Source organism: Molothrus ater, chromosome 3 (assembly GCF_012460135.2).
Source record: "Molothrus ater isolate BHLD 08-10-18 breed brown headed cowbird chromosome 3, BPBGC_Mater_1.1, whole genome shotgun sequence".
Classification (NCBI taxonomy): domain Eukaryota; kingdom Metazoa; phylum Chordata; class Aves; order Passeriformes; family Icteridae; genus Molothrus; species Molothrus ater.
In genome coordinates this window covers 105,583,331-105,603,998 of record NC_050480.2, presented here as the reverse complement: position 1 = coordinate 105,603,998, position 20,668 = coordinate 105,583,331, and the positions used below count along the sequence as shown (strand labels likewise).

Genomic DNA, 20,668 nt, shown 5'->3' with positions numbered 1-20,668 from the left:
ATTTTATGTACTTATAAGAATTAATTTTCATAACTGTATCTGTGTTACTGTTGCAAGTTATTGTAATTTTGTATAACGGGTATTTATATAAGACTTGAAATGAAATGATGGAAGTGTTGACCCCAAAATACATCACTTTACATCATTCCTATCCTGAGAGATGTATTTTGTGCCAAAGAACAGTGAAGAGTCTCTATATAGCCAGGGGAGTGCAATATTTGGGGTTTTTTTTAAACAATTTTGGAGTTAACAATTAGCTTTCAAAGATCTAAATCTTAAACCCTTTCCAGTATTTCTCAGGGTATCTTGGAAGTCCATTAATATGGAAGTGCCAGGGACACAAAGAGTCATATGCTCTGGAAGAGTCATGGTTTGATCCACTTGACCACAGCTAGTGAAAAGTTAGTCAAAAACCTTGCAAAAGTGAAGAGAATCACGTAATATGTTCAAAGATTCTTCTCATTATATTTTGCAACTGAGGCATTATTGATATTAATAGCAGATTTGATTGTATTAACTGCAAAGGAATAAAGGGTAAAGAAATGGGTATTTCACCTTTTTCTCAAATTTTTTTTGCCTCACCATTATCAGGTGTTTTAGGAACATCACTGCTACACCACTAAAGCCCCCTCTTAATCTAGTTCTGCAATTTTCTGCAGCTTGGGGACAGAGAAACATCAGTGAAATGACTAGCTCTAATTTCTTCTATGCACCATAACTATATACCATTTTCCATTTTGTATTTCTCAAGAGCTAGAAGAAATTTATGCAATTTTCAAGATTACTTACACACACCATTTGTCATTTTCAAAATGTCAAAGGCATTACTTTGCATACATCTCCACACGCACAGAGTTCGTCTGGCATACACCGACAGGATACTCCTCATCTGCCACGTAAAGGCAGATCATCTGAAAGGTGCATGCTCAGTAGATCTATTCATGTGGAATCAGTTCCAAATATTCACTTGTCAGCCATCTATGTGCTCCAGGTTCAACACTGAAGCAAATGGCAATTCAGAAGAAAATCTGCCCAAGCCAGATGGGAAGTAGCCTGCTGTCAAACATACTGAAGAGAAAGAGGAATTTAGAAAGAAATAAGAACCTGAAACACCATCCCAGAGAGATGAAGTATGATTTTTCCAAAAGATTATTTCAACTATGTTTCTTCCGATTTGAAAGCAGAAAACTGAAAGGAAAAAACAAATGAACAAACAAAAACAAGCAAAACAAAAAACCCCCAAAAAAACCTAAACAAAAAACCAAACCAAAAAAAAAAAAACCAAAGAAAAAACACCAACCAACCAAAAACAAAAAATGAAGAAAAGGAGAAAGTAGCTTCACAGAGTATTAAGGCTTTAGCATAAAGTGTGTAAAAACTACATTTCTAACATTCCACATGGTTCATATTAGCAAATATCTTAATAAATAGTCATTATAATGTAGCATTTGTCACTTAATATTACCGTGTTTTACAGCATGTTGACCATAGGAAATTCACATTAACTGTGTTCCAGTGGGACATAAAAAAGTAGATTTCTGGATAGTCCAGGTTTTCTTGAAAATAATGCTGCAATATCTGTTTGATAGGATGACCATAAGCGTTTGGATGTATCATAAAATTTAGGAGCTCATTGCAATTGTAAATTTAGGCCCAACTGGGCTATATTCAAGAACAACCCAAATTTTAAACAAGCATGATGATGAAACGGGAAATTGAAACACTGGAAATGATAATAAACACTTCAGATTATCTGTAATGGAAAGTATAAGTTGCCCTGCATACCCAAAGGGTTTGTTCTCCCTCCCTCCTCCTCTCCCACTACACCTTTGTTAATTGTCTTTTTGTGTCTTCTCACTCTCTTTCTTCTTCCCTCCTTCCCACCCCTCATTCCTCCCTTGAACATCAATATTGGATGATGAGGTGAATGCCCCCACAAAGACAAATTCCAACCACTAAAAGATACTCATGTGCATTTCTAAAAGATAACTGTGGATAATATCTATACATATAATTATAATGTGATAGAAATTAGAAAGCAACTAAACACCATGTTGACAATAATATGCAAATAATTTTCCTCTGTCAGATTCACTGATGGAGAACACACACCTGATAAAATAGTGAATAAAACATGCCAGAATAAAGCAAATAAAAACCCCTTGCATGTGGATCTTCAAACTGGAAGATTAAAAAAAAAAAATCAAACAAACGTTCTCTAGTGGAGCAACTATTATACTCTTGGTTACAAAGCTATAAACAATGTTGCAAAGATAGACAACAAAACAAACAAAACCCATTACAAGGTTCTCCCTTATCTGCTCCAAAGTATCAGTTGCTATAAGGCATCTCATCCTGGGCCTGTTGTTCTCTTTCCCTTATAAATCAAGTTGTTTTTTTTTTTTAGCCTAGCATAAGAAGTGGATGACCAAAAATTAATTCTGGTGCATACAAAACTTTAATTTAAAAACTTATATCGTGAGAATCATTGTATGCATAATTTACCAAATTCTCCCTAGCTCATATTTCACTCCTCCTTGCTTATATTTCACTACTCCAAAGATACCATACAGAATTCTGCTTTACACCTATTTCAAGTATCACTGTATCTTGTTGATTTTAAAGATGTGTGCTGATTTTGACAATCCTATTTTGCACCAAAAGTACATTGTTTCCATTTTCCTCCCTCAAAGTTACATTTTAGCAATCTAAACTTTCTTTACTTCACTAATGGTTTTAGAGGAAATAAAATAATCATGTAAACTCATAGCTTGCTTCTCCAGTTTTTTGGGAAGGAATTGATACCCATGTACTTCCTGATCCACTGGTTTTTGGGGTATTTTTTCTCCTAATCTTGTGCAACTTTCTTTCTCTAAATTTAAAATATTAACATCATGAGCAAAGAACCTTTACTGCATTACTCTAAACTGGGACTATATTTTCTTGGTTGCATTTTCCAAGTGATTATCTTGTCATAAACTGATAGAATACTTTTCTGTTAGGAAAGCTTTTAGATCTTTTTTTTTTGTATCTGCTTAAACTCAAGCAATATTTTCTCACTAATTATTATTCAATTATCTTCAAAATAATCAAGATATGTTGCACCTACTTCCTTTGGTGCTGTTCTCCAAAAGTAACCATATCCTTTCTACTGCAGTCAACCTAAGATCTGTAACAACTGCTTCCTGCAAATTTAACCTTATGTGCAAAAACTTCTGCAATTTCAAGCCACTGCTCCTGGTGATAAACTGGATTTTTTGCAAATTTTGCAGATGACATGTATATCTTACCAACACCATGCCTGTAACACTATATGAAGTTTAAAAAGGACAAGTGCTGGATTCTGCACCTGGGATGGGGCAACCCTGGTTGTGCGTAGAGACTAAGGAAAAATAGTCTGGAGAGCAGCACTGTGGAAAGGGACCTGGGAGTCCTGGTTGATGACAAGTGAAACACGAGCCAGCAGTGCCCTGGCAGCCAGGAGGGCCAGCGGTGTCCTGGGGGCATCAGGCTCAGCATCACAGCTGGGCAAGGGAGGGGATTGTCCTGCTCTGCTCTGCACTGCACTGAGATGGCCTCGCCTTGAGTGCTGGGGGCAGTTTTGGACACTACAATATAAGACATTAAACCATTAAAGAGCATCCAATGAGGGCCACCAAGGTGGTAAAGGGTCTGAAGGAAAAGCTTTATGAGGAGCAGCTGAGGTCACTTGGTCTGTTCAGCCTGGAGGAGATGAAGGGGAGACCCATTGCAGTTACAACTTCCTCATGAGGAGAAGAGACAAGGCAGGGACAGATCTCTCGACTGTGGTGACCAGTGACAAGACTAGAAACAGCATGAAGCTGAATCAGGGGCACTTAGGTTTGATATCAGGAAATGGTCATTTACCCAGAAGGTGGTTGGGCACTGGAACAGGCTCCCCAAGGAAGTGGCCACAGCATCTAACCTGTCTGATTTCAAGTGTTTGGACAATGCTCTCAGGCACATGGTGTGATTTTTAGAGTGTCCTGTCAGGGTCGTGAGTTGGACTCAATGATCCTGATGTGTCCCTTCCAACACAGCATATTCTGTGATTCTATGATTCTATAAATGCAAGTAGTTCTGTATTGTTCTTGGAGACAAGCTGCCTCCCAAACAGGCAAAAGCAGCAGCATATACTTTGTATGTGAAGCCATTACACTGCAGTTTTCCAAGCACTTGACAAGTTACTTGTAGGATTATTAACTCTAAAAAGATATTACTCAGTTGCATGTCTATAAACTCCTTTCATAGTCATTAAATAATGATGTAATCTACTTCTACAGATATAACCAAGTCATTAGTTCTTTTAAAGTCTCCAGAATTATTTTTCCCTGTAGAAATGAGATTAGCTATAATGCATGAGAATATTTTGCATTATCCACTGCTCTGTAATACTTTGTAGCTCCAATAAAGCAAAATATTTAACAAAACTATTCTGACAGGCATCATGGGAATGCTTCTTCGTAAGGATTCCTTTCAAATGTATGTGCAAACTATGCATCATTCTAGCAGAGGTTGCACAATCCCTTTTTTCTGAGACTGTACACCTAATACACAAGATATAAACCCATTATAAATGTCAGCTCTCTCAACAGCATTTCATAGATACTGCTGAAATATTGGATTAATCTCTTCTTCTTAGATGTTTTGGGAAAGCCCCAGATGCTGTTTTCTTCTACCTTCATTTCTTTTGTGAAAAATTTTACTTTACATCCTATTTTACATTCTGTTCTATTTTCCCTTATGAAGCTGTCATGCTTTTTTCAGATCTTTCTTTAACTGCTTTTGTTAAGTTTAAGACTGTTTTTAACTCTTATTTTACCTCCTTTGGTGACTGCTGATTCCTGCAGGTATGTCCTCTATTTGTTTCATCTTGATTCAAGACAACTGTCTGCTCACATACCCCCTTGTACAAGACTATTTTTTCTCTTGACACAGATAATTTTTTCTTACTTGGAATCTTGTGGATGAATAAGAGCTGAATAATGAATCTGATGTAACTCAAAATTAGTAAAGAAATAGTGCCTTCTGTCCCCATATAAAGTAGGGAACAAGACCTACAGAAAGTTTACTCAACTGCCTTGGCTCTTTACATTCAATATTTCTTCTCCTAAACTTAAACTTCAGAATTCTGATCCTGAATTTATCATTGTTTTAAAGCTGTTTTCTCTGGTGTTTATGATGCTTCTCTGACTTACACATAAATGGAACAATTTCTAGAGTGTTTTGTTCTCTCAGATTCCTATCAGTTTGACATTTCAATGTTCACTTAAATTTCTGGGGCATGCCTCAGATGCTTCACAAGTTTGCATGCAGCTTATTTAAAGATTATTATTTATTATTATAAAATATCCCTAAGATTTGATTTTTTCATACTAAACCTAAATGAAAGGTGGGCTTTTTACTCAAAATAACACAAAGGTTTATAAATAAGAAAATATAAGATTCCAAAAAGACCAGCAGGTCTGAAGTTCAGTCCATTCTGTCACTTGCACATCTATAGAATATATTCAGCAATACAAGAGCCACAATAGAACGGGGTGGAAAATTGGTATGAATCAAAACTATATTCCTAACAACAAACTGTTCAAAGACAGAGTGAACAGAATCATAACTTCTTCAGCAGGTGTCTGTTACATAGAAAATTACTGAAATAGTGAAAATTTCAGAGATGTTATTGAAGTAGTAGTAAATATATCCAATATATAGGCGAATCTGTATTTGATAATACTAGGTACCTCTTTAAAATTTATTTCTTATAATTACTTTCCATGTGCTTTAATTAAAGTACTGGACACAACTTTACCAGTGCAATGATTTAACATATGTTATTAACACAGATGAAAACAGTACCAAACTTAAAGACCTATCTGAGAAAAAATAAAAATATATCCACATCAATGACAAAATGATAAATTCTTGTTCAAAATGAGGTTTAAATAAGTATTTACCTGATAAATAAGTCAATAGAACCACCTTATAATACTAAGTGGAATTATTGTATGGTACTCGCACTCTCTGTGTGACACTATTTTCATTCCCATCTATCCTGAAATCTAATGCTGGATCTTCACCTCATTTCCTTGAAAAAATCACTGCATTCAGTTCTTGCTGAATCCCCTTCTGTGGATTCTAGGAGCCAAGCTACAACCGAGCTAATACCTGTAGTTGGCTTTTAATCTTGCAACTAAAGTTTTCTACTTAGTAAAAAGCAGCTGACCTGGAAAATACTTAAAGGATTGAAATATCCAAGCCAATATGCAAACCCATATTCCACAAGGGTAAGTCAATATTTGCTTTGTCTGTGGCATGGTATGGAATCTTTTCATCCTCTTTTAGCAATCTCAGCGATTAGCCCTCTTTAAAGACTCAGCCCCACTTCCTAATGCAAGCCTTCCACTACTAGGACTTCATTCTCTAAACACAGAGATCAAAATATTTAAAACTTTTTTTTTAATAAAATAAAGTACTGAACAGTACTGTGAACAGTACTGTTGTTATTGTTGAACGTATGGAAGGCAACATGTAAGACAAATTTATCATATGAAAATATACAACTATTTATAAAGTAACAACTGTTTTCTTTTTGGAAAATACAATAAAATCCATAAAATTTGACAAAATATATATTGTGCCTGGTTGGAAAAAAGAAAATAAAGGTAAATGCTGGCAATGTAGAGAAAGGAACGGTGTATGGGATGTTTCCCATGCTGGTGAAGGAACTAAGATGAATGAACAGAGAACAAGTGGCTGACATATCACCTACCCATGGGAGTTCCAACGCCATAACCTTTGGAGTCTATCAGGCCTCCAATCTGTGTTAGGTTACAGTTCCTCTGTGTGACAAACTCAATGGTTGTCGACTCCATTAGAAATGCGTAATCAGAGGTAAGCACGCGTTGGATACCTTCTTCATTACTTTTGACAAGTACTGACTGCCTCCTGCTGCTCATGAAGGCCCACATCTTGTCATAAGTGGAGATTTTGGATTTCTGAAAGACAAATATTAAATGCAATATGAGTAAGAATAATATACCTCTATGAGTGAAAGCAAACTCTCAATTTGCACATTGCCCTCCTCTCGGGTTTTACTATGTCAGGTTTTACCAAGGCAATTTTCTAAGGATATCTGTGTCTTTCATGTCATTTGTACTTCTCATCTTCTCCATTTAAAATTAGCAACTGGACAGTCCAGTTTGTCTGGACAGTCCAGACTGTCCAATGTGAAATATCTATTGTTGATCCATTTTTATTGTTTATATGTTTTTATGCAGGAGGAAGGCCTACAAGTGCTTCAGGTCAGTGGAAAACTATTAAGTATTTCACTCTAGCAAAGATAATAAACTGTGTTGTTAAGTTTTGTAGGAGAATCTGTCGATTCTAGCAAAAGTGAAATTTTGCTCTTATTTCAATCACTCAGCTGAACAGTTCTGAAAACCTAATGCATAGTGTGGCAATCTGAAGTAATCAAAGCACTCACAGATGACAGTGTATGGAGGAAACAGTTGTGAAGGAGATAACATTTGTGAAGTAGATGTGAAGCAGATAACATTTTACCTATTGTACATGACAAAAATACTTGGAGAAAGATTTTAGGTGAGAGGTAATATCACTCTCAGGTAATAATAAGGCTAGCTTGCCCTACAGAAATGGACCACTGGAAGTCCTAAAAATTAATACGTGTTTTCTGATTTAATATTTTCAGAATACAAAGAACTGTTGTGGTAGGAAGGGAGTCAGTAATTTGGGACAAAGGAGTCAGTAGTTTGGAAGAAGTTGATGCTGTGTAACAGAGGACATGCTTCCTTTTATTCACCTGAGTTGTTTTAAAAAGAAGGTAATTACCTTCTTTCATTTTTGTAAAACACAGTGCTTAAGAGATCATAGTGACTGGGTAAACTTAACTTATTAGACATACTGAACCTTTTACACCACATTTGTCCCATCTGTTTAATACCACTGCAAACTCAAGATGCATCAGGAAATGTTCTGTAATGTTAAATTTTGCCTTGTAAATAAAATGTAGAAATATCACATAAACACTAGCATAATCAGACTTTTAAAGGTGTCTTTCCTCTTTTGATGTCACCCTTAAACCTATTTCTGCCATCAGATCTGGAAGAAATACAAAACAAAGATCGACACTACAAATATTTCTGAAGTTCAGATGATTGACAGACAGAAATTCTGACCCAAAAGAGAATTTGAAGTGTATGTGGAATGAAAAAGAACATTTATTTAGAAAACAAGAGATTACTATGTCCCCCTTCTGAAAGACAATCCAAGAGCTCTTTCACTATGCCTGGGGACTTAAGAAACCAAGCATTTGAGCTAAGTCTAGCATCAATGCTAACAAAACTGAGGACTTTTAGGGCTCTGAATTTTGCACATTGTTATTGTACTGAACATAATCTGGGCCTGATTGCAAAAGATTTTAGTTAACAATGAAAGGGGAAAGCATTTCTCTTCAGAGTATTCTGTGACCACATAGAATAGAGACGACCAAACAGATAGGGTCTCTCCTCATAGGGTTTGTTTTTTCTTTTCAATCAAATAACTCTTGCAAGCATTTAATATTTCATTGTAGCATAATATACTTCAAGAAATGCATATCAGCTCTGTAGGAATCTAAATTAATGTATAATGGAGACAGGGTGGAAATAAATGTTTTTCAATATTTGCAAAATTTTACCAAGAACCCTTATTTAATTCCTTTATCATACAGTCTGTACCCCAGTAAATTTTTTAATTTAAGTAAGTAATCTGAGAAATATAAAACAGTGGCAGAGAAAAAAATTCTAGCAAGTGATTAGATGCACATTGCTGACACATGGTGGGGGGAGCAAGGAAAAGGCAAATGAGATACACAAGAAAAAAAAATAGAAGGTATTGTAATACATATGTATTTTCTATTTTTGTTGAGAAAAAAAATAAACTCAAGGATGAAAAAATATTAGCAAGGGGAATGGTTGTTTTCTACTCAATCATTAGAACATGTGAAAAAAATACAATATCCTTTAAAGGACAGAGTGTTCATATTATGATGACTGATTTAATCAGCTAGGATGAAGCCACTGCTACTATTGAAAAGAAAAGGAAAAAAGTCATCAACAAAATCAGAGAAAGCTCCTGCACAGGACAGCTCATTTACTGGAATAATTAAAATGAAATGAAAACATTCAAGCAGTCTACACACAATTAATGAAGAAGAGAACACAAAACCTAGAATACCACTGCACATGACTCACCACTGTAAGCTGACAAGGATGAAAGAAAGTGCACAAAAAGTGAATGCTTTTGCACTACTTTCTTCCACCTCTAAAAGCTGAAATTATGCCAGGGAATAGGGCCATTCTAATTTTGAACCCTATGTTTGCTTTTTTTAATGCACAAGAGCTTTTTTTTTTCAATCTTAAATTAAAAAACCTTCGTCATTTGATTTAGGAAAATATAACCACAAATAGTTATCCTGTGTTTGCCAAAATACTCAGCAGACTCATTGATGAAAATCAAGAAGTCAGAACAATGAAAAGCATCAGGGGCCCATTTGACATTGAATTAAAGATAATGACACTCCAACATGCTTCCTGTGTGTTATGACTGTATCATTCATACTGTTAGAAGCAGATGCTGCAATTTACATTATTTTTCCACCTTCTTTTACTGTGTGCAAATCAATCTGGTTAATCAACCTATATACTCCATCAATTAAGTGTATTATTTTATCTGGGTTAGTTCACCATATTGTTTCATCTAACTGGAAATCACCTGTCTGGAAATCCAGCCTAACTTGAAATCAACTGGAAATGATGTTTGTATGAGATAACTTGTGGTGACATGATTTACCATGCTTGCGTTCCCTCAGGAATGCTAAAGATGTAAGAAAGCTGCCTATGCCTTGAATTTCACTGGAAGAAAAAAGAGAACTAACTAATAGGAAAGCTGGAAATGAAAAGATCAAGCAAATCTAGAAACTCATCTCAGCATCAAACCTGATGCATAAAATGTTAGCTCTCACAAATGACATTCAGAGGATACTGTCAGTGTCACACTCAGCATTCATGAATTAATCATTGGAAGATAACTGTGCTTGTCAGGGACCACAAATGGAACCATGGCAAAGGCTCTAAGTTAGTCATAGTCTAATGCTATGTATAAATATGAGTCTGGAAACAGAATGAGTCATTGTCAGTAATGTGTTACTTACTGCTCCATCCTGGAGCACTGGCTTGGAAAGAAATATCTGAGCAGCGGGACTCTGGACCACAAGGTTAGAAAAATATCAGAATGTTAAAAATATGACAGAATAAACAAGGATCAAAGTACATGGAAGCAGACTTCATAATACAAGTCAAGAGCGGATAAATGCACAGTAAAAATGTGCCAGACTAATTCTGACATTTCTCTATGAAGGAAAAATTACAGATCCATTAATGGAGATTTTTATTTTAATGATAGCTTACAACTTCTTTTCTGGCTTCTAAAAGCATTTAGGTGCCACGGAAAATGCTTCAGCTTTGCTTTCACCAAAAAAGTCTCAAAAAAAGTCTTTTGAACTCAAAAAAGTCTCTAGTAACTAAGGAAAGATTGAAGGTAATTAAGATAAAATTTTGAGATAAAAGTAAAAAAAATCAGCAACCCAGTACTGATATATTTTATGAAAGCATTCTCCACCACATGAGAATTACATCATCACAATCATTATGTGAGGAAAAAAAACCACAGATTCCCAATCCTACTACTAATACTAATAGTATTCTCTATTTAAGAGTCTAACAGCTTTGTGACTTTTGCTTTCCTGAGCATTTCATGCTTAGTGGACACAAGTCACTATTCTTAAAGTTAATTCATGGATTTTTTTAAAGCTAAAGGAACAATGCCCATTCATGCTGACCTTATGTAATGGGCAAACTATGAAGTGTCACTTCTGAATGACTTCACCAAGCTCATCACTTTCACATTTGCACTGACAAAAAGAATGACATATTGAGAGAGATTTCAAAAAAATCAATACAAATGAGCCTTATCAAGGTGTTGAACATGGTCTCTCAAAATATCTTTGATGACAACCTGGAAGGATAAGCACTGGACAGATGGAGCGGCTACAGGTAGAGAAATGGCAAAGAAAGTCATCTTAAGCCAGATCAGCATCTTGTCAAGATTTGACTACTTCAAGGGTCAGTCCTGATACTACTCAGTATCTTTACAAGTAGTTGGGAAAATGGTACTGAAAGCACCCTCATCAAGTTTGTGGATGACATGAAACAGAGAGGAGAGGCAGAAATACTGAAAGAAAGAGCTACCATGCAGATAGGTCACAAAAGGCTTGGAAATTAGTATAACAGGAAATGTATGAGATTTAAGAAAGATAAATTCAAAGTCTATGCTGCGAAAAAGTAATCCCAAGCATACTGGCTGGAAATTGGCTGATGAGAGTGAATCTTTGTTGAAAAGGAGTTATGATGTCAAGAAGACAGCTAGCAGAACTGTCAGCTGACAGCTAGCAGCCCATCTCTGCAGCAGGAAAGCAGACTGCAGGCAATATCAGCAGACTATAGCCAAACCCAAAACAAGGGAAGTGATTAATCCTCAATACTTGGAATTTTTCAAGCCACACCAAGAACACTCTGTCCAGTTTTCATTCTCTGAGTTCAAAGAAATGGTAAAATTAGACAATGCCCACCAAAGTGATCAGAAGATTGGAGATCTTAATTTACAAAGAAAGATTTATATAAAATGGTGTTTTTCCTAGAATGGAAGGCTTACAGAGAATCTAATCACCTTCTTCCATTACCTAAAGAAAATGTTAGAGAAAAGCTGAAGGTACTCTCTTCATTAGGATGTGTGGGGACAGCATAAGAGGCAATAGCCAGTGCTGCTAATGGGAAATTCTCTGAGTGAACAGAAAAAATTCTTCACAATGAGAAAAACTAACTATTGGAACATGTAGCTCAGAGAAGTTGTAGATTCAGCTTACTGGAAATATTTGAGACAGCTTAATGTAACTCTGAATAAATAAATCTAGCACCATGCACCCTAAATAAGTTGATCTCACTCTATGGTTTCAACTAGAAAAGCAGATCTCCTCTAACAAGAGTAAGGCACCTCTAGAGATCCCTTCCAACTTTGAGTTCTCATTGATTTCTTTGATCCTTTATCAGCATGACCTTATGTACAGTAATTAATAAGTTTCTGGAGACTTCAAATTTTGACCTTGAGCAATTTCAAGAAAACAAATAAAAAAAATATAATTTCCTGTTTTGGGGGAAAAAAAGTGAACACAAAAGAAACCAAACAAAACCAAACCAAACAAACCCCAAAAGCATTGTGAATTTATCTGGTTCATACATCAAGCCAAAGGCAAATACATTATCCAGAGGAGTGTGTTTTCCTGTCTTTTTTTTCCTCTCCATTCCTCTGAAACTCAAATGGACTCATCCCAATTTTTTCATACATGACCCTTTGGAAATCCTGAACAAAAGTATAGAATCCAAACTTAACTGTTCCTATAGTAAGATATTTTATTAATTCCTTATTCTTCTTTGTAGGTTTGACGTTTTGTCTTGACATATAACCTAAATCTACATAGCTGTGAAATAAACTAGAAAATACATTTCTGATGTACTTAATAATGGCAAAGCACTAATGTAGCTCAAGATTTTTTCTAAACATAAGAAGGTTAGGTGTCAAATTTAGGTGAAACAAATGTTATATTCAATCCTCTTACTGCTTATAGATGTTCCAAAACACCTGGGATATGTCTCCAGTATTTTAGGCCAGAGAAGATTAGCACCATTAATAGGGAGATCAACAAAGTTAATTATTAGAATAGATTTCAAAACATAATGTGACAAGCTTAAAACTGAGAGAACAAACAGCCTGATGTATGCTGCAATTCTCCTGAAGAATTATAAATACAGCAAAAGTCAAAGAAAATGCTATCCAAAAGAATTTGAACAGTATAATAAATTAAAATATATTGTACAGAAACATAAATACACTGTTCACCTGCCTCTAGTCTCACCAAATGGAAATTTGTAAAGGCTGATTCCTACTGTTAAAGTACCTATCAATGACGATGAGTTTTTTCCGTTGTGTACTTCAGATACTTTATTGTTTCTGTAATGCATATCTGTGTACACTGATCCACCTCTCCCAGTTCTTAATATGCAACTAGTTCTTTGGAAGAGGTACTGTTTTCTCCAAACAACTCAATGTTTCTGAAGTGCACAGCAACAATCCATTCCTGGAACTTCTGAACTAAACAGTAATATAAGAATAGAATAATGATAAATACAAGAATCCAAATAAAAGATGACACATTAATTTTTTTAGCTTTACACACTTAACTTTTAGCTTTCACTAACCACTACACATCTTGTTGAAGATTGTTTTAAATAGTACATTTAAATTTGTTTTAATGACCAAAACAATTTCTAGTTTCTCATAAGTCTTAGCTAATTCTACGCTTCAAAAGTGCTTTTTTGAGGCAACTAAAGCATTATAATTACTGATTTTGACATAGCTGAGTTATGTATAAAACACAATTTGGTCTTAATTGCATATCTGCACCTGATGCCTCCACAGGATAATACAATACCATGCACAGTCCAGACTGAAATCAGGTTAGCTGTCCTCTATCACCAAACAGATGAACTTAATTCAGGTGGGCTTCTGTGTATCATCTAATTTTTTGAACAGTTTAGCAAGTAGTTATAAATACCAATCTCTTTAATAAAATATTCTTTTCTTGATTGTCTCCTAGAACTATTAGACTAGCTTCTTCTAAGTCATCACAGAAAAAGGCAAAAGAAACTCTCTTTTCATCCTGGTCTCCTTCACTATAACCCTCTGGCCTTAGACTACTATTTTTCTGCTTTTTTTTTTAATTTATTTTTTTCCCCCCTATTTTTTCAGAACCACTGAGGCCTGAAAACCCCTAAGTGAACCAGACAATTTAGATTTTGTTGTGTCAGCATAAAAACAATAAAAGTAATGCATACAGCGTTCTCTCCTCCATAACGGCAGTTTTTATGGTCCATAGAGCACAAATGAAAAGAGGAAAGGTGTTTCTGCCAAGAATAGAGCTACAAGGAATGAAAAATGTAGTGCTCAGAGAAAGACATTTTCACTCTTGCCCTGATTGTGCTGACTTTTTGTTTTAAAACACAAAGATTTTGAACAAATGTTAAATATTTCAAGTAACCTATGGCTAAAAACCCGCAAACTTTAGCGCTATTGAAATAAGTTTTTGCAATCAGCGTTGACCTGGAAATAGGTAAAGACTTCATAGCTCCAAAATCACTAAAGGTTTTCAGAAGACTTTCTTGCCTTTTATGCCAAAATGATATATAGTCCTCTACTGAATAATAACTAACATCACAAGAGTTCTTCTTGTAAAATACTGTGGAAGATGACAAGTGTCATATATCTCACACTTCTGCAGGTTTCTACCTTTATAAGTAGGAATAAGAATTTAATAAAACTTAAGTCTGTTTCTAAAGCATATCCTATACTCTTGATGTTTGTAAAGATAAACTTATTTCTGCTTACTCTGCCTGTTCTGAGATACAAATTGCATGTACAGAAATCTACACTTCATTTGCTCTGTATCTGAAAACAATCTCATTTTCCAAAATCACTGCCTGCATAGTTTTATCTTTGGAACTGTGAATGAAGGTCACAAATATTACTTTAAATATTACCTCTAAAAGAGCAAGAATTGTCACAATGCCACATTTTAACAAACATATTCTCACAGCATTGATACTTGTATGAGAGATATTCAAAGCACAATTAATATGTGCTATGCTCAAAACATTGTTGCTGTTGAGATTTGATAAACTTATTTGGCAACATTAGAATCTAAACTCATCATTTCTTTGGCAAAGATCTCTTTGAATGAGCAGAGGAGATAGAAAGCTCATTAATTATTATTGGTCTTTTTCTTTTTTTCCCAAAAAAAAGCCCCATAGTTAAAAATAAATATTGTTTCATTGTCCACAGGTTTCAAAAATGTAGTGGAATTTCCACTGTAATTTTTTTCCTAACAACACCATTCAAGCAGTAGAAATAGTATTAACTATTGCTTGTAATGAGAGTCATCAAAATGAGCCTTTTTTGCACAGACAGATTGCTGGAGTTTTTTCTCCCAATAAATTCACCTATCAGTTCTGTTGACAAACATTAAAAAACTGTTTACATTCAAAATGGCCAATAATTTTCTGTATTTCTTCACCAAATAGCTCATGTAAAATATTTGCTTTCTATACATTAGCATAAGCCACCACTGAGGTATTTTGCAGTGGGATTTGGGTTTAGCATTCTGTACTTTCTTATTTCACAAAGTAAATTACCAACCACATTGGACCATATGTGCTAACAGCTGAGTCTTTCTCTGTACTTTTCTGACCTTGGTGACTAGAAAATTGGAGTTAATTCAGGCGAACAGGATTGTTGCCATATGTGGTTTTTATCAAAGGTGTAGAGGAGTGGTGGGATACAGATCAGAAGATTTTTTGTTAGCAAATCTGTCAGATCTTGGAAAAATTCTGGCAGTTTTATCTTTAAACACCTTTAGTTTCCTGAACAACATACTTGATAAGCAACATAATACTTAAGGAACTGCTTCCCTCCAACAATAAAAATAATTTTAAAAAATAATCTAAATATCTGGAATTATGAGATACAGTAAAAGACAGAGGAACTTTTCAGCCAGACTAGTTCCTGATGAATACATCATGAAGAATTCATCTACACACCTAAATGAATTTACATGTTTTCTGTTAATGATCTGTACAGAAAACACAGACAATAGCAAAGTTATAAGATGCAGTTTTGAGAACTTTTTAGTACTGATATATAGAGCACCTACCCAACTTACTAGAAATTGATGGAGAAAATTACATTGCTGATAAAACCATACAACATGTCAAAAGTTAGAGTAAAATACAATTAATGTGTTTACTTGAATCCTGCAATTTGGACATCTCTAAGTAAGTGAGTCCATACAAGCGTATGGCAGAACAGGAGGAAAGAATTCACTTTCCAACATTATTGACTTCTCTATTTGAATTCTTTTCAGAAGAATTGCTCAAAATTAGCAGCAATAAAGTAACTGAAAATTTCCAATGAATGAAAATGTGAAAACAAATTACCAGCTTGTTTGACCACCCAGTGATTTAAATCAGTCATGTTAATGTTAAATAATACACCAACACTCAGCCATAGATTATTCTAAGATTTCTCTGGCTAATCCCATGCCAATTACTTAATTATTGCTCATACAGATGCCTGAATATATAACTGAACTGTGCAGAACCAGTCTTGGGAGGAAAAAAAGTATCATTTTAAGCAGCAATCTCATGTGTGATCTTCACTGAGCATTGATGTATTAATAGTTGCACATGGTAAAAGCAGTAAACTTTATAATCAATGCATTTTGGGGGCAGAGCAGACTTTTTTTATCAATAATGTAGCATTTCAAACATGGCTTGAAATAATTACTCTATGGCCTCTCACATCCAAGTTCCGAAATACAGTCAAGAGCAGTCAAGAGAAGGAACAGAAATTTGAAAGGTACTGATGTGGTCTAGTGAAAATCTATGTGCCATCAGAAAAAAATTGTGTGGGCTGGTATGTGATAACTCCTAGAAAATTTACTGTTAATGATCATGAGGAATTGGAACTAGATGACCTTTAATGTTCTTCTAGCCCAAATCATGCAATAATTCTATGATTATCCTACTGCCAAGGGTTCTAGACATTTCCTTCATGGAATCACTGGGTGTAGCTGTGCCTCATTCTGTTTCCCTTTCAAACTGACAGTAAATTGATCAATGGGACAGAAAAGTAATTCTGCTATTCATCTAGTAAGCAGCTAATGGGAAACACAATATCTGGTTTAGTTTGAGAATCCATTAAGTTGAATTTAGCTAAATTTATATTATTGTCTCTGCTAATCTGCTTACGAAAACAAGCCAGCCTTTTCAGGATGCTACCAAATCATCTTGCTGAGCAGTTTCCAATAGTAACAACTGGGACTACAGTGCTTGACTTATTTCCTTATTTTGTTTTAATTGAAATATTTGAGAAAATTTCATTCTAGGGATTTTTATGGAAACTAATTTATGAGCAACCATTTTAGAAACCTCAATAAACAATAAGTAAATATGTATTAAATTTCAATTTTAAAAGCTAACAACTTTAGTGATGACTGACTCAATGTGTTGTTCATATGTATTATAAAAAACTGAAAAAAATGGCAGTGAAAACAAAAATAGAGTGAAAGCACAAAAAACTCAATTCATTCTGCATCGTATATCATACTACTTATCCCACTACATCTAGCTCCCACATAGTTTGACAAAAATTAACAGTTGCACTGCTGGTGTTTGTGATTGTATTTTATCACACAACTGATGTCACTGTGAATGTGTTATCATGACTTTTTTATTTTGTGTGACCCTTTGGTTGACCCCTTCACTACTCACAGAGAGGGTTAAAGAGGTCACCTATGAGTTCGAAAGCATTGTGTTGGAAAATGTGTTTTAGCAACACCACAAACATGATTTCCTTGCATATGCCATGAAGAAAAGCAGACAAAGCAGTGAAGCAATACAAATTTCAAACAAAACAAAGTGGATGAAATTTCTTGGGCAAGGAAGGAAATAGTTTCATATTTATCTTGAATATCAGTTATCGGCTGAGTTAGTTTAAAATGTGCTAATTAACATGAAACATTTTTGTAATGAGCACCTGGACCAGCAGTTGGACAGATATATCCTTAGTTTATTTTAGCATAAAGAAATAGCTGCAGATAAATGAAAGACATTTTCTGTCAATGAGTATATTAATAAGGAAAAATTACTTGCTTTAAAGTATAAAGCTCCATAAACAATTTTGAACTTGTCATAAGACCTGAATCAACTTTTATGGTTTCATCTCAGCAATAGCTAACTTCAGTAGAATGTATCAACACTGAGCAATCAATCTAATTTCTCAAGGGGACAGGTATTTTAATCTTATTAATTTCAATTTATATTCTTGTAATTTGATTCTAGTTTGTATTTATATGACAAAGTTTCACTGAACCTTTTTGGAAGGTGACCACTTACTGAAGATGTCTGGGAAAAGTATATTCATGTTCATCATGACAGATGTGATAGCATCTGTCAATTAGCCGATGCTTTCTGTTCAGATCATGACAGTATTTGCCATAATGCTATAATTGTTTTTTTTCTAGAAAATATATTCTATAGCTAACTTTATCCCTTGCAGTGTTTTTACTTTAAATACAAAAATGTAAGAAGGCAATTACTATGTCTAAAGAAACACCACACAAAAAAATTATATACAAACCACAATCACATCATTATAATATTTTCTTTACATTCTAATTACTCTCTATTTGGTTTCCTCATTTTGAGCTAAATGTAAGAATAAAGAAATCCCAGTAACTTGCTTATTTGCTCTAATACTCTAGGGTTGCCAAACCATACGGCATGATATTCTGGATTTGTTTGTTATCAACTATTGTCCTTACGGGACTTGTAAATAGAAGTGAGAAAATTCATGAGTTGAGACAAAGACAGTTTAGCAGGTAAAGCAAAAGCTGTGTGCATAAGCAAAGCACATGGAGTTCATTCACCACTGCCATAGGCAGGAAGGTGTTCAGCCATCCCCAGGAAAGCAGTTTCATCATGTGGAATTCCCATTACTTGGGAAGAAAAACACCATCACTCCAAACATCCTGTCCCTACTTTCTTCTTCTCACCCCAGCTTTATATGCATAGCTTGGTGCCATAAGCTGTGGAATATCCCTTTAGTCTGTTGGAGTCAGACTTGCCTTGCCAGATTGTCCTTGCTCTGTCCCCTCCCAGCTGTTTCTGCACCCCCAGCCTATTCACTGGTGGCGTAGGGTGAAAAGCAGAACAGGCCTTCACTCTGAGCAAGTACTGCTCAGCACTAACAAAAACATTCCTGTGTTATCAACACTATTTCATCTCAAAACTAAAACATAGTCCCATACTAGCTACTGCAAAGAAAATTAACACTACCCCAACTAAAACCAGCACAAAGCCATAGCCTTTTAAAAAATGTCTAGCATGCATTAAAGACAGCTAAAAATTTGAAATGGCTCATCTATTCCAAAAGGAGTAGTACTGACACTGAAGTTGGTAAGGGAAGGGAGACCAGATTGCTATGTTTTATTAAGGCAATCACTGTTCCCTTCCTTAATACAGTTGGTTAAACTTCTTCCAAGGCCATTCTATCAAATGGACATAGCACATGCAAGGAAAATAAAACTATGGAAGTTCACACCTGTTCTGTGAGAGAATGGCCCATGTACCAATGTCCCAGATTACCACAGGGGTCCTGGAATCACAGAACTGTTGAGGTTGGAAGGAACCTCTGGAAATAATTTATCCCAAAATCCAGTTCCAAAGAAAATTTAGTAGAACAGGTTGTCTAGGACATTGTGTAGGGTTTGAAAATTTCTAAGGATGGACACCCCAGAGTCCCTCTGGACAATATTCTCCAGTTTTTGCCCACTACCTTGTCTTTCACTGAAAACCACCAAGCAAAGTCTGGCTCCATCTTTTTTACATCCTCTTATCACATATTTATAAATATCAATCTACATTCCCCACACACAAATTTTCTTTTTTTCCAGGCTAAACAAACCCTGCTTTCTCAGCCTCACTTCTAATGATAGATATTTTAATTCACCAGGGCTCTGACATTTTCTTTTTTTGAACTACATGAGGTTCCTGCCTAACAATTTCACCAGCCTGTGGAGGCTTTCTCTAAAAGGCAGTACAACCACTGGCCTGTCAACTACTCCTCTCAGTTTTGTATCATCCATAAACTTGCTGAGATATTACCATCCAGACCATAAGTGAATCTGTATGGGACCCCTATCTGATACCTCCATGAGAGCATAACTGTCTATAATTGATCTCCAGTTGGACTTCAAGCTGTTATAACAACCCTTTGAGCCTGCCAATTCAACCAGATTTTAGTTCTACTCACTCTCCACTTAATATGGTCCATACTAAATTAGATAGATACCTTTAACCAGTGATACACTAGAAAAACTTGTCCTGGTGTTGTCTTGGTGTTGAACTCTCCTCGTCTTGATCTCCCTTTTAAACTCTAGTAAAGGTATTTAAATAGCCTGTGAGAGTCCCTTTATACTACTTATCCTAATGTTTTGTAGACAAAGTGGATTTCTGCTTCGCTGAGAAGTTCTAGAATCATAAAATCATAGAATATGTTACATTGGAAGGGATCACAAATATCATTGAAGTCCAGCTCCTGGTTTTGCTCAATATTGCCCTAAGAGATACACCATGTGCCTAAGAGCACTCTCCAAATACTCCTTGAACTCTGTCAGGTTTGGTACTGTGACCACTCCCCTAGGAAACCACTTCCAGTGCCCAACCACACTTTGGGTGAGGAAGATTTACCAACTATCCATCCTAAACCTCCCCTCACACAGCTTCAGGCCATTCCTTTGGGTTCTGTCACTGATGACAAGAGAGAAAATGTCAGTGCCTGCCTCTCAACTTCCCTTCATGAGGAAGCTGTAACTGAAATGAGGTATACCCTCATTCTCCTCTTTTTCAGGCTGCACAAGCCAAAT

At 35.4% G+C, this 20,668-nt stretch overlaps 1 protein-coding gene across 5 annotated transcripts in view; it reads right to left on the bottom strand.

Moving 5' to 3' along the window:
- GRIK2 (glutamate ionotropic receptor kainate type subunit 2) overlaps nucleotides 1-20,668 on the bottom strand; it is a 358,260-nt gene that overhangs the window by 32,458 nt on the left and 305,134 nt on the right. For all 5 annotated transcript variants that reach the window (XM_054514245.1, XM_036379660.2, XM_036379659.2 and 2 more), the window contains one exon: nucleotides 6,788-7,013. In XM_054514245.1, the coding sequence (XP_054370220.1) occupies nucleotides 6,788-7,013 (226 nt within the window). The remainder of the gene's footprint in view (nucleotides 1-6,787; nucleotides 7,014-20,668) is intronic.